Source organism: Ambystoma mexicanum, chromosome 1q (assembly GCF_040938575.1).
Source record: "Ambystoma mexicanum isolate Mex_15411 chromosome 1q, UKY_AmexF1_1, whole genome shotgun sequence".
In the NCBI taxonomy this organism is placed as follows: Eukaryota; Metazoa; Chordata; class Amphibia; order Caudata; family Ambystomatidae; genus Ambystoma; species Ambystoma mexicanum.
The window spans coordinates 301,616,779-301,630,302 of NC_090922.1; the positions used below are offsets into that span (position 1 = coordinate 301,616,779).

The window sequence follows — 13,524 nt, forward strand, 5'->3', positions numbered from 1 at the left end:
AGTACCCAACACGTGTGCATTCATAGGGAGACTTTGCCAAGGTCCCTTAAACCTTTTTGACCCACAAAAGCATTTTACTTACTTGTAATTGAAGACTCCTCTGGAACTTAGCCTTTTCTGCATCTGTGCCTTATTTGCTTTACCCCCAATATGACTTTGAAGAACTCATACCTAGACTGGATACTTTCCACCAAAACATCCATCCAAGTCTCTTCCGTCGACCCGGTACCCTGGACAGATCACTCGTTGATCTGCTTCACCACGGCTGCTGCATCCATTACCTCCCACGAAATGTGTGACCCCCAACGTATCACAGCTAGACATACCCGTAAACTTACCAAAGAAGAAATCGAACCCATCATCTTGGCCTCCCTCGATTCTTTACCCTTCAGCTCCAACCCTGAAATCATCCCCTCAGCCTATAACACTGCGCTCCTCAGTGCTCTAGACCGACTGGCCCCCCCTCAAAACCACAACACTCAAAAAACAATCACCATAGCTGGTTCACAGATGAACTATCCCCCCTCCATAAACAAAAATGTGCTCTCGAACATCTATGGAGAAATAAAGCACCCCCGCCAACCAGGCAGCCTTTAACCACGCTGTTAGTGCCTATAAATCAGCCATTCTGACCACTAAAGCCAACATCTATAATGTCTGAATCACTGAAGCAAGCTTTAATACTAGAGAGCTATTCAAAATTCTTAAAGAGCTCGGAACCTGGCCCCCCTGCTTCCACACTAACAGTTTCCCCAAAATCAAAGCCTGGTGCACCCTCATTCAGTCATCCTCCAAAACCCTCTACCTCAGGGACAAAGCCACTCTAAAAGAAAAATCAAGCCTCCCGCCTTCGATGTTGGCCCCATTCGAAGCCATTACCACCACCACCCTATTTTTCCCCCGTTTCACCTATGGAGGTGTTCACCACCATTCAACGTCTTACACCCTCCAACTTCTGTCCAGCCCACTTAATCAAAATGTGTGCTGATCCCCCTAGCTCCCACCATTGCCAATTTCACTAACGCCTCCTTCAAATCTAAAGACCTGGCTTTTCAACTAAAACAGCTCCTCCTAAGACCCGTCACTCATTTGGATGCATTTCCCCCCTTTTTCTTCCCTCAATGTAACTAGAGCCTTGATACCCGAGGGTATTGTGTGCTGCAATAAATGCATAAATAAATAATACTGTGCCCAGTTACAGCAAAGAAGCCTGGGTCACACCACTCCTGAAGAAACCGTCCCTCGACACCAGCCTTCCTACCAACTACCACCCCATCATGACTATGCTCTTACTCCTAAAAATTCTGGACCGGACTGCCAACTCTCAGCTCCAATCTCGACTAGAAGCCCACAATGTTCTGGGCACCTGCCAACCAGGTTTCAGACCCAGGCAGCACACAATCGGCCCTGCTTGACCTAAAGATTCAGCACAATTGCATCTGAGATGCCAGGCAGCTCGCCATCCTCCTCATTTTAGACCTCTCGGCGGACTTTGATCTCGTTGACTACTCGATCCTATACTACCACCTCACTACCTCCTTCAATTTCTCCCCCAGAAGCGGCCAATTGGATCAAATCCTTCCTGTCTGAACGATCCGCTAGGGTATTCGTGGGACCGGAAGCAGCGGACCCCATGCTCATCTCCTACGGAGTCCCTCAAGGATCTTGCTTCTGTCCTACCCTGCATAACATGTATACCAAACCCCTCTTTGACCACCTAGACAGCATTGATATCACATAGACCAACTTTGCTGACGACACACAGGTCCACCTCAAACTCACCAGCAACTACGAATTAGACTCTTAACAACATCAACCACATCTGACTTACAAGCATAAACACAACATAACATCTACAGCATCATGTAGGCATGGATGGCAACTCACCATCTGTGCCTGAATGACAAAACGGAACTCCTTATCATGGGCTCCTCACACCGTCTAAAACACCTCCACCCAGCCTTTGCATCCTTCTGCATTGATGGGAACATGACCTCTGTGTCCCCCCATGTCAAAACCCTCTGAGTTTACCTTGACTCTGAACTAAACATGCAGAAAAAGGTGAATGCAATGGCCTCCTCTGCCGCCTACTACACTAAACTTATCTATCCCTCTAGAAAATTCCTTACCGCTAACAACTGCCTCACCCTAGCCAGGGCAATCATTGGGAATAAACTCCACTATTGCAACGCTATCTTAAGTGGCACTTCACTAAAAAATATCAATACATTACAGCTGATCCAAAACAACGCCCTCAGAGTTGCCTGGTTTGAGAAACCAGAAGGCGCCTCACCCACTAGTCCCTGGGGATCTGTCATCCAGGTGGCCATGACACGGCCATCGGCTTTGGATCCGGGGTGGACCAGTGCGGGAGGATCACTTGGATGAGGGGTCTTCATGGAGTGGGACACCAGATGGTGAGGCGCAGTATCCCCCTTCCCTGTAACACCTTTACTCCATCCTACCAGGTGGATATTTAGGAACTCAACCCCCCAATTTCACAACACAAACACTTTCTCACAGACAGCCCGCTATGAGAGAAAACGGACTGACACCCGAGACGTATACTTGATGTGTCCAAATACAATGGACAGGCAAGGTCAGGCAATTACTGACCATCACACACATACCTGACTTCCATTACACTTCCCCAAACAGATAAAAGGCGGAGCACGAGAGCACACTTTGAGCGAGGCAAAGCACACGAGAAAACAGCAGTTCCAAGATGGCAGTTTAACACGAGGAGAAAGACTGCGAAACAGAAGGGGGTCGCAAGGAGGGAAGTTCCTTTGACTTTTTCGACAAGGAACCATTACTTTCAAGAAGCCTCGAGAGAAGAAAGTGTAAAACCAGAAAACCAGGCTGAGGAATTCTGCATGGTGTGTCGGAGGTACCCGGGGCCCTCCCACGTTGATAATCAAGGCAGGGACAATTGCCAGCTGCCGTGGTACTGTCCTTGGCTCCAACAACAAAGCAGCATCAGTGAAATCAACACAGCCGATGAGTTGAGGTGACAGATACAAGACCGGACAGTGTTGAATCCGAGGTTGCAAGCGGCAACATTGTATGTTGAGCGCTGGAACGGACATTGTATGAAACACATCTGATAACCAACACGAGTAAAGTTGAACTGCAGATGAATGATTGAACTTTGAAGCCAAGATACACTATATCAGAGAGAGCGGTCTGGCACCGTGTGGGTCCTCAATCGAAGGTCTCTGTAAGGTATCCAGCTGTGAGTTGACAAAAGTGAAAGAGTGGCAAAGGATTGTGAATCAAAGTGGTTCTGCGACGGGTCAAGCCAAATATTGCGCACAATCAAAAGTCTTCGATGTTGATACAGTAAGGAAACGTTTATAACAAAGTAGATAAAGTTGGTCCGAGTCCGAACGAGGGAGATCGAATTGTGCACAATGTGAAACTAGGGGTCGGAGCCCGAATGAGGGGGATCTGCGGTTTGAGCCTGAACGAGGGAGATCGAATTGTGAAAAAAGGGGTCTGAACCCGAAGGAAGGGGATCCATGGTCCGAGCCAGAATGAGGGAGACCAAACAGTGAATATTGTGAGAATTTGTAAATGTGACATCCTGAGGAAAAAGGAACTTTGATGTTTGTCGTGTTACATCAGGCTCTATGAAAAAGAGACTTTGAATGGCAAAGAGACTTTAGCACAGAAGGCCACGATGTTGAAGTTTTGACCTGCACTCTCATGCTAGAGAAGCCAGAGACTGTGCTAACTTCGAGTGCACCACCTTGTGCTGTGCTGAAAATGTGAGCAAGGGAACACTTTTCTTTTGCGTAACATTGTTTCCCACACCATTTGTATTTAGAGGTAAGGATTGGCAATAAGTTTATTAGTATAGGCCCTTTTATTTTGACAAGACACCAAAAGGACTGTGTTATGATTATTTGATGGTCGTAGCTTGCTCCCATCTTTAGATTTAGGATTAGATAGGTGTTTTTCATACCCAATTGAAGTTCAATAAACACCCTTGAATGAATTGTGGCCACTTGAGTCTGTCTTACTGTTGATATCAAGCCTTCCTTACACCGGGACTGAAACGTTTTGACCATATCTCACATATTAGACGCGAGGCTCACGGGCTACCCATCAAAGCGAGAATTTAATTAAAATTCCTCACTATCACCCACCGCTGCATCCACAATACAGCTAGCCTTTACCTCACCCGCCACATCACCAGAAAACACAACACATCGGGATTACGCTCCTCCTCCTCCATCTCACTACTTACCCCTAGATTCAACAGAAAGAGAGCTGGTGGTCCAGCTTCCCCGCCATTGCCTCCACCATGTGGAATTCCTTACCACCCAGTATCCCAGAAGAACCCTCTTACCTGCTTTTTCGAAAAATACTCTCTTCAACAAATACTCTCGATTCCTGCCTGCACAAAATGTCAATAGCCTACTGCTCCCTTCAGACTGTAACATACTGCTTCACCGTAACAACTACTAACGTACTGTATTTCACCCGCCTCACCTACTTTTGTATTGCAAAATAACTCTAGCGCTGTGATACCTCTGGGTCTGGGCGCCATCAACAATACAATAAATAAATAAATAGGATAGGCTACGAAAGCCTTAAGGCCTCTGAAAAGTAATACAAGGCTTTTAAAGTACTGACCTGCTATTGTTGGTGTTGATTAACCATTTTATTTCTACAACAGAACGTTTTCTATAACAAGTGATTTTACTTACCTTGAACTAGGTTCATTAACTCTACAAATCGTAATTTATGGTTTACTCACCTGAAGTATTGCATTGGTTTTCTATTGTGTTTATCAGTTTGAAATAGTAGTACCTGAATATATAGTTATCCTTGTGTATATAATACAAATAACTATTTTACTATAACTACACGTGTGTACGTTTCTTTGGGCCTATGTATTTACTGAGTTCATTGTACTTATCTACAACTCACATCTCCCTCCTAAGATAAGCCTGGCTGTTCTGCCATACTACCAAACCTCTGAGTAGTACATACTTGTACTAGAAGTTGGGGCTTTGTATATCAAGGGACAGTTTTATAAAGTCTTACCACAGGTAGACTTTATGAGAACTCCCCTAACACCCCCATCATCTCAGTAACAGTCTATGTACTTTCTCCTGCTATCCCCCAACTGTGTGTGTGGATAACTTTCATTAGTATTTTCCAATTTTTGTTACAGCTGAGAACCGTACAGGTGTGGATTGCTTAGCATGACATTTTCCAATTCTATTCCCAACATTAATTTGTAAAGAAGTTCTTTTTAGGGAGAGATGGTTTTAAAAAAGCAGTAAGGCTGATTACGTTGCTCCAGATAAGGCAGGGGATTAGCGGTGGAGATGGGCATCTAGCAACACTACATCTACTAGGATGACCCTCACCCACAGCTGAAAATAGAAAACATCACTTCAAATTGTTGGGAACCTGATTTGAGGAGGCAGAGGAAACACCACATACAAAGAAAATACCAGAGACATGCTTTGCCATATTTCAGAAGCACCAGATTGTCAATCGCCATGAACACACATCAGATTGATGGACTCACGTGTAGGGGCTTTGTTAAGGCAGTTTCTTCCCCCAGAGATGTGCCAGCTCATGAAAGGACGTTCTGCAGGATGCCGTACTCGGCATAAAATATCTGGGGTAACCCGGTAGCCTGGAATAAATTTAGAAACAGTTACATGTTCAGCATCTACACACAGTGTCTGTTGTTTCTGGCGAAATGATTCCAGTTATAGCTTGGAGAATCCTGAAAGTTACTGTCATAGAGGAGAGGGAGACTACTAGCCAAGTAGTTTACCAGAGCCAACGGATACATATTTTATGTCCATAATAAAAAGAAACACCTAGAGTTGATTTTTTTTATCTTAAACAGTGAGAAAATCAATAGCTTAAACTCCTCACGCCAGTAATCAGCTGACGTGAATGTTGGTATTGTTATGGCAGCCCTTTTGAAATAACAAATTAAGAGGGCTGTTTGCTCCTCCCTGACCTCAATCTACGAATTGTCATTCAACTGTCATGGGTGAGGGTGACATAGATGTCTATACAGAAAATCCATGCTTCAAAAAGGTTAAAATAAAATTGCAAAACACCTTAAACATAAGTTAAATAAAAAGAAAACCCTACCCATAGAATTTTATTTAAAAACCACACTTTATTCGATTTTCAGTTTTCAATCAACCTTAGTATCAGAAATCATAAAAATCTTGCATTGAAACCTCATAAAAGAATCCCCTCCACCCCAGCCTGTGACGCTTCCATGCATCCCAATGAGCTCTTAATGGTCAAGGCATATATGCAGAACACAATGATTGAGTTTCTATCACGTTTATTGCTTTCATCCTCCTTGGGCAAGTTAGGCCATTATAGCCACTCTCCATATAGTTTAAAAACAGGGCACAGAGACTTCTGGAGGCAGCTTTTGTTCTAATTTTCGCCATGAGCTTCCCCATCATCAAAATGTGGCAAGTTTTGTTTTGTCAGACATCTACCGATGGTGGCGACGTTTGCCTCCATTTAGCTGGAATGGTTTCGCTTCCAGAAGCAAGTGAGAGGCCAGTGTCAAGCGGCCAGCCTGAGATACCTTCCTTCCTTCTTCGCCTCCCCCAGTACATCAGATCTAGTTGGAAGTCAACATTCAGAATCTCCATTTGCTTGGATCGTATTTCCAACCAGAATGATTGATTGACAGGTGTAAGGAAGGCATGGTATCAAAGCAAGACAGACACAAGTGATCACAGTTCAAAGATGTATATTAAACAGTAAAAATGGGTGAGCTAAATGCCTAATCTCAACCTAAATCTAAGATGGGAGCAAGCTATGGCCATCAAATCATAATAATGCAGTCCTAGTGGAGTCTAGTCAAAAAAAGGGATGGTACTAAGAAAACCAATTGCCAATCGTTATCGCTATGCTAGAAAAGAGTGTGGGATAGTGTTCACAAGAAAAGAAAGAAGTGTTCACAAAATATGTCAGGATCTTATGGCCGGGGTCTCCCTTCCGCACGTTTTAAGCACGGGACAAAGCGGGACTCTTGAGCACAGCACACTCCTGGGATTTTCCAGCATGTGGTTACAGTTCCTTTTCCTTATATCACGACCTTCTGTGTCCAAGTCTCTTTCATGCAAAGTCTCTTGCTTTAGAGGGCCTAATATGCAATAAACAACAAAACAAATAGTTCTTTCTGGTAACCTTCACGTCGGGTGATTAATCTTCACCTTAGGATCCCCTCACCCGGGATCCGATCCTTCTCTCAACGTCAGCCTCCCTCAGTCGGGCTCAGACAACTCACTGTGGACATCCCTCAATCGGGTTCACGCTTTGCACAGTTCACAATCTCTAAACCTTATCAAAAAGCAGGTGTTCCCTTCCCATAGCTTTCTCTTGGCAACCCTCCACCGGGTTCACATTTGCCACAGTTCACATTTTTAAAAAAAGTCATTCTAGACCCCTCAGGTTCTTCCCTTTACCTAAGTCCAGGTCTCAGCCCCCAGTCAGGCTTTCTCTAAAGGCCCCAGTCAGGCTTCACACAGTTCTATCATCACAATGAATTTGCAGGCATCCCTCAGTCGGGTTCACATTTGCCCCGCAACGTGTCAAAGACTTTTGACTGTACAAGGGGTTTGGCTTGACCCTCGTATGACAACTTTGACACCTCACATTGGCCTTCCCTAGGGCCTCTTGGTACTTGTAGTTTTAACAATCTCAGTTCTATTACTTTCCTTATTCAGGAGAGGGGTACCAGCCAGAGACCTTCGAATGAGCGCCCACATGGCGCCAGACCACTCTGCCAGGTTCAGACCCCTTTTATGGTTCAAAAGGGCCTCCCTCTTCGGGCTTGGACCCTCTCCCAATGTTCACAAGGGTCTCCCTCTGCTAGGCTCGGACCCTTCTAAAAGGTTCAAAAAGGGCCTCCCTCTATCGGGCTCAGGCCAGTCTCCAAAAGTTCACAAGGGATCTCCCTCTTGACAGGCTCGGACCCCTCTCAAGACTCCACAGTTCACAAAGAAGACTTCCCTCTGCTGGGCTCGAGTCTCTTCTTACAATTCACAGTTTTCAAAAAGGGTTTTGGGACTTCCAGTCCCGGAATGCACCGTCAGGATGTTGCTCCCACTTCTCAGCTACCCAAGACGACATTTGGCATTGGGAGCTGCAGGAGCCACAAGGGGATAATGTTCCGAGGCCAGGGTCTCTTCTGCTGACACTCAGAGACCTGGGTTCCCCTGACTGCTGGCTCACAGGAGGCGTCTTGCTGTGAGTACTTCCAGGCAACCCCAGCTGCCCCTGGACTTGCCTTCTGGAGGTACAGCTCCCTCTCCACAGTGCCAGCCCCCCTCTACTTCAAGCCGCATACATTGTATTCTTGTTTACTCTAGGGGCCTCTCTATCCCAAACAAACTTGGAGTCTGCTTTCCCAAATCCCGATTTTCTGCTCAGCTTTCAGATTCGCCTGGAATAGGTATAAAAGGCGTGCCAAAACATTCATTTTACTCACTGCAATCCTTTCGAACCATGCAAGTCTGAGTTTTCCCCATCTGCCAAGATCATCTTCGATCTTCCCGCAGAGTGTTGGGTAGTTAGTGCATATAATTTGTGAAGGTTGGCAATGATCTTGACCCCCAGGTATGTCAATCCTTTCTTTGTCGATGAAAGAGGGGAATGTAGCCTTTAATAATTCACAGTCCGGCGGCGTGGTGCTGATATTCAGAATTTCTAATATAGTGTCGATTTTTAAATCCTGACACTTGGCGGAAGGATTGAAATTCCCTTTCCAGGTGGACCAAAGAAGTGTGAGGATGGGATAAGCAGATTATATTATTTTCAGCAAAAAGACTGACCTTATGTTGTGACTGTCTGAATTTTACCCCTGTAATATTAGGATTGGCCCTTATGCAGGCTGCCAGAGCTCTGCCACCAGAGCAAAAAGCAATGGTGAGAGTGTGTGGGCCTATTCAGACTGGTCAGTTCTCTATTAACTATTATCCTGCCTGTTGGGTGCTTGTAATTGTCAAAAATCATGTTGGACATCCCAGGGCCAAGCCTACACTTCGATAGTGTGAGTTTAAGGAAGTCTCAGTCCATTCTGTCGAATGCTTTGGCAACGTCCAGCACCAATAACAGAGAGTGGACTGACAATCTATTTGCCTTGTTGACTAGGTCTAGGACTCTGCAAATATCGTCATGTGTCCCACTTTCCATCACAAATCCCTATAGATCTGGGTCAATGAGTCTCGGGATGAGTTGCTCCAATCTTGTGACGAGAATCTTCATGAAAAGTTTAGCGCCAAATTTAAAAGGGCAATTGGTCTATATGAAGCACATTTCCTGGGGTCTTTCCGTACCTTGGGGATTAGTATAACATGGGCCTCTCTCATCGATGTTGGAAGATCCTCTCCCTCCCCAAGCGTTGAACAACCTGGCCCGCCAGCGTCTGGCTTAGAGTTTTGAAAAAATGGGGCTATCAGACCATCAGGGCCTGGAACCTTGACAGGTTTTAGCACCTATGTGGCTACAATAACTTCCTGCATGTCTATTAGGGGGGTCCAGAGCATGCCTCTCTTCCTCCGACAGAGAAGGGACATCTACAATCTGTAGGTAGGTTTTTTCGGAAGGTCTTGAATGTTGTCCGCTTGTGGGGTTCATCCCCCCTCTACCAAGTTATTATCCTGTATCGAATGAATTAATTAATGTTGAGTCTGCTCTTGCTCTCAGCTGGTTGGCTAGTTTCCTCCCCAGCCTTTTCCCAAAGTTGGAGAAGCCCTGCTGTCCCCTCAAAATGACTCGATCTGTGTTATGAACTCTCAAAGTATGGAGCCGATTTCTGATCCCTGCCATTTCCCTATACATTTTCCTCTAGTGCTTCACCTTAAACTCCTGTTCTTTTTGTCCTAACTCCCCCCGCCAGCTGCTCATACGTCTCCGGGTGCAGCCTCTTCAGGTCCACTGCAATGGCTATCACCTTCCTCTTACTACCGCATTAAGTGCCTCCAAATGATTATTCAGCAATGTGTCATCCCGTTGGTTAGAGAGCAAATATTCCCTTAATATTTCTTTCTGTTCCTGCACACTCACAAGGTCATTCCAAATGCCTGTGGGCACCCTCCACCTATACCTCCTCTGTGGTATGCCTAGGCTGTCTAGTGCTGCAACCAAGACATTGTGGTCTGTAAGAGTCATGTGGTGAAGGTCAATCTGCTTAACCAGCTGACGCAGGTCTGAGGATATGTGTTAGGCAGAAACCTGTGCAGTTCCCTCTAGGACCACTGCAAAAGATTTAAGACTACAGGCGTTTGGCAGTAACCCCACTTGGTAGCAGTCTGTACCACACAGATTCACTTGGTAGCTGTGGCTGAGCAGTCAGACTTCCCTCAAGAAGAGTTAGGCAGTATACAGAGTATTCACAATAGGTCAAAAGAACACAGTAGAACAAGTAAACACTGACCAGAGCTTGGTGTAAAAGAGATATAATTATTTATTTAAAACCACATCTAGTAAAACACACAGGCACTAATGTTAAGCAGTTCAAAAACACGGTCACTAAAAGATATGCACTCCCTTAAAAGAATATTAGACAATTCTTAAGTAAAGCCCCACTTATTTTCAGACAGCGGTGAGCGCTTAACGCAGATTGCACTCTAATAATTTGTTTTAAAAAGGGAGAGAAAAGTAGAGTATAATTTGAAACAGATCCCAACACTTTCACAAGAACACAACAAGAGAGGAAGGCAAAGTAAAACCATGAAGTTAGAGTTCAGAAGGCCGGATCCACTTTAAGAGGATCAGAACGAAATGTGTCCAAGGTCACATGGTTGAAGTGCACAAAAGTCTTGAAAAGGTTCAGAAAGAGTTGGACCAAAGAAAGGGACCAGTTAGATGGTGAAGGCGGCCAGTCCAGTCCAGAAGGTTAAGGGATTATTATTACCTTGTAGCAATCTTTAGAAAGGGAGGCCTGGCAGACACGGTACCTTAAAGTGGTGAGAATACTCCAGCGGGGGCAGTTGTTCCTAGAGGCGGATGCAAGTCGGTGCTTCGTCCGGGGGAAGAGAGGATCTCGTCGGGGAGGAAGACAGGAGTCCGTTGCACTGCCAGGGAAGAAACCAGCCGCGGAGTTCTCAGGTAAAAGGAGCGGTCCTTTTATTCGCGGTCCAGTGGTAAGTGGCTATCCGGTTGCCGGGGTGCTTGGCACGGGCAATTCGACCACAAGATGTCCTGGGATGCGAGGAAAAGAAGGTTAACTGGTTGTGCCCACCAGTCAGGGGAAGAAGCCTCTCCAGCCGGGAGATCTCTGTCGTCGGGAAGTGGAGAGTCGGTATGGCAGGGCTCCACTGGTGGTGTTGTCGTGGTAGGTCGGCTCAGCTTCTCCCTCATCGTATTCTCAGGTCCTGTGGCGACTTCTGAAGTTCCAGTCCCCAAAGCCCTGCTTTTATGCAGCACACCCCCATTCACTCAGCCTAGCTGTCAATCAAACATGCCTACCGGCTCACCACTTGGGCCAATCACACAAGAGTGCGACTTGAGTTACCAAGGTAACTCAGTTCAGGGTGCCTAAACCCCCTCCCACACCCCCTGTGGTACCCAGACAGAGTGGTACCACTTTTGGAGGCTTCTGTGGAGAAGCCCGCAAAAAGTGGAACAAAGGGCTCGACTTGGGTTGGAGTCAGAAGAGAACACAAACGCCATTTTAGAATCGAGTCCTGGCAAAAAATACCAACCAGCGAATTAATATTAAATAAATAAACCCGTAAGTATGTTCGAGGCTATGAGAATTAAATAATTAAAGTTGGTAGCTTCGAACAATGGGAAAATCCCATAGGGATATATTCGCGGTCGAATATAAAAAGTAGTATCCACTGCCACCAGCCAAAACTCGATCAGGGGGGACGGAGACGTGCCCCCTCGACTAACAGACCCCGGGGCAATCGAATTGCCCCGACCAGTACGTCCACAATATGATGGTTTGTACTGGTTTCTGTTCATAATTTAGGACTAGTAAAGCCAATGGTGACTTTACATGCCCTGGGAGACAGTAGTCAGTCCCAGGGTATGGAGTCTATGGTGGGGTGTCACTATGACAACCGTGTCACTGCACGGAGGGTGCTGTGTAACACATATAGTAAAAACACATGAGACCCTATGGAGTAAACGACCCCATAGCCCATAAAACACATTAGCAGTCAAACGAACACCATAAATCATGTCCAAGAGTGGGAGAAAAAGCGTCTCACTCTTGGCAGGAGAAAAAAAAAAACTCCAGAAATCCAGTAAAGCTGCTGGGGGACTCGCTAGGTTAGGAAATTCAGCCTAAAGAGAGAATTCTCCCTAACAATATGTATACATAATCATTCCTCAAAAAGGAACTGCACGTGCGTGTAGTGGGTATAATCCCCAGCCTGGAGATACAGCTCTCTCGATGCGTCTAGGATGCCGAGACTGTTTAGTGCCTGGATAAGGTTACGAGTGGCGCTGCCCCTGTTATGTATTTGTTAGATGAGGGCCTATCTAAGTCCCTATCTAGGACCAGGTCAATTAATTTCAGCCATTATTATAATGTCACCTTTGACATATTCCTCCACCTTCCTTAGGAACTTCAACAAACGCTTCATGTGCAACGTTTTGAGCGTAGGTGGTAAAGGTTCTCTCCCTTGTGTTCAATACCCCTAGCAACAATCTCCCCTCTCCATCCACCTTGCTCCCATTCACTTTGAAAGGGGCACTTTTGTGGAACAACATAGTTACCCCAGCCCTCTTGGTTTGAGCAGAAGCATGAACTTGCAACTGATACTCCGAGCTCCAGAGTCGGTCTAGTCTTGTGTTTTAGTTTAGGTGGTTCTCCTGCAACGCCACTATTTTGATGCCCCTTGCTCTCAGTTTGCTATACAAATGAATCCTTTTATTGGGGATGTTGAGGCCCCTCACGTTTAGTGAAGATACCTTATTCCCCCATGATCTCCTGTCAATAACCTGCATGAGTCCACCTCCGTGATCCATCGTGTTCAGATTTAGCCTCTTTATTTGCCATCTTCCAGGTGGCCGCTAGCCTCTCCCTATCCTCTTGGGATTTTCTCTAGCCTGCCAGCGAGGCCTGCCTCTGGGATTTTGATGTTTAGGAGCTTAGCACCAGCTTCTAGTGACATGACTATATACACCTGGCCATCCCTTCTGAACTGCAGGCCAAATGGATGGATCCATTTATACTGAATGTCTCTCTGACAGCTCTTCCTTAACCGGCTTCATCTGTCGTGCCCTTATCAGGGTTGACTGAATCTTGATGCCCTTGAAATCAATGTTGCCCTCCTTTCTTGCTTTGTTTAGTATTGCTTCCTTCGTCTCGTAATGATGTAGTTTGACGACTATGTCCGTGTGGGGTTGATGCTCCCCCAGTCGTACAAACCCCACTCTATCGGCTCCTTCATCCCAGATCTGCAGGTTCTCAACCTCTCCCAGGATGGCTCTCAAAATGTCAAACGCGCATGCTTCAATGCCCCCGCCTCTGTGCCCTCCTTCAGAAAACGTATCTGC

General features: G+C 45.9%; 1 protein-coding gene across 6 annotated transcripts in view; it reads right to left on the reverse strand.

The window, feature by feature from the left end:
• The window catches only part of LOC138527575 (zinc finger protein 773-like), a 285,026-nt gene that overhangs the window by 43,097 nt on the left and 228,405 nt on the right, over positions 1-13,524 (reverse strand). For all 6 annotated transcript variants that reach the window (XM_069638895.1, XM_069638850.1, XM_069638858.1 and 3 more), the window contains one exon: positions 5,549-5,659. In XM_069638895.1, the coding sequence (XP_069494996.1) occupies positions 5,549-5,659 (111 nt within the window). The remainder of the gene's footprint in view (positions 1-5,548; positions 5,660-13,524) is intronic.